General features: G+C 42.0%; 1 protein-coding gene across 1 annotated transcript in view; it reads right to left on the bottom strand.

The window, feature by feature from the left end:
- LOC145417848 (neuropeptide SIFamide receptor-like) overlaps positions 1-130 on the bottom strand; it is a 338,464-nt gene extending 338,334 nt beyond the window's left edge. The window contains exon 1 of the mRNA XM_080286469.1: positions 1-130. This exon is cut by the window's left edge and continues 403 nt beyond it. Coding sequence (XP_080142595.1) covers positions 1-130 — 130 coding nt within the window.
- Positions 131-880: the final 750 nt, after the last annotated feature.

Here is an 880-nt window from a genome sequence, read left to right as displayed (position 1 = left end):
TCTCCGGGATGGCGCTGGTGGTCGTCAGGTCGGAATACAGGTCGTCCCCGTGCCTTAGCGCCATCGTAACTAGGGTTCTGAAGGTGGTTGCTTGGCTTATGACCATCTCGACCCCGCTGTCTCCGGCCATGATGCGAGGGTGATCTCAGCGTCCTCGTGATATATGTATAGACTTTTTTTCTTTTTCGAGTTATATGTACCTTGGAATATGAGTTTCTGAGAGACGTTATGCTCACGTTTGCAGTTTCCTTGGAGTTGTGTGTACCCAGAAATATGAGCTCCTGAGATATATTAGGCTGTCCTGTGGTCTTTCGTTATGGACACCAGAAAATACGAGAGGTGCTATACTGACTTAATTATTTTCGTTCCTTTTTCTTTTATTTTTCCCTGCTTGTATATAAGACAGTGAGGTTATAAGATTGTGAACCCAGAAATATGAGTTTCTGAGTGATTTATCACTAGCGTTAATACCTTCTGGTGAGTACTGTGTAGTTAATAAGAAGGGGTTTTATGAGATGCCCTCGTGAGTGAGTGTTATTTCCACTTATAGGTATTAATAGCAGCGCTATGAGTTTTTAAGAGATGTTTACTGATTTTTATTCCTTCCACGGAGTTCAGTAAATCCAAAAACATTTAGTTCAAGTTGATGCAACGTTGTGTGAATGATAACAACTTAAATGATTACCTTGGTTTCTCTTGGTTTCCGAAAGCTGCATCTAGTTGTGCTGATATGCCTACAGTGAACCTGTCGCCTAACAAGTTCTAAAAGCTCAGAAAGAACCTCATATATCGAAGAGGTTAGGTAATAATAGAAAGTCTGACAGTGAAGCGGCCATATCTCAGCAACCCTACTCTCACGTTCTCGAGTAGCCTGGCGTCT

This window comes from Coenobita brevimanus, chromosome 111 (genome assembly GCF_032717465.1).
Source record: "Coenobita brevimanus isolate Jiangsu-jjx chromosome 111, ASM3271746v2, whole genome shotgun sequence".
Taxonomy (NCBI): domain Eukaryota; kingdom Metazoa; phylum Arthropoda; class Malacostraca; order Decapoda; family Coenobitidae; genus Coenobita; species Coenobita brevimanus.
The sequence above is the reverse complement of the archived record's forward strand: the minus strand, read 5'-3'. Positions and strand labels throughout refer to the sequence as shown.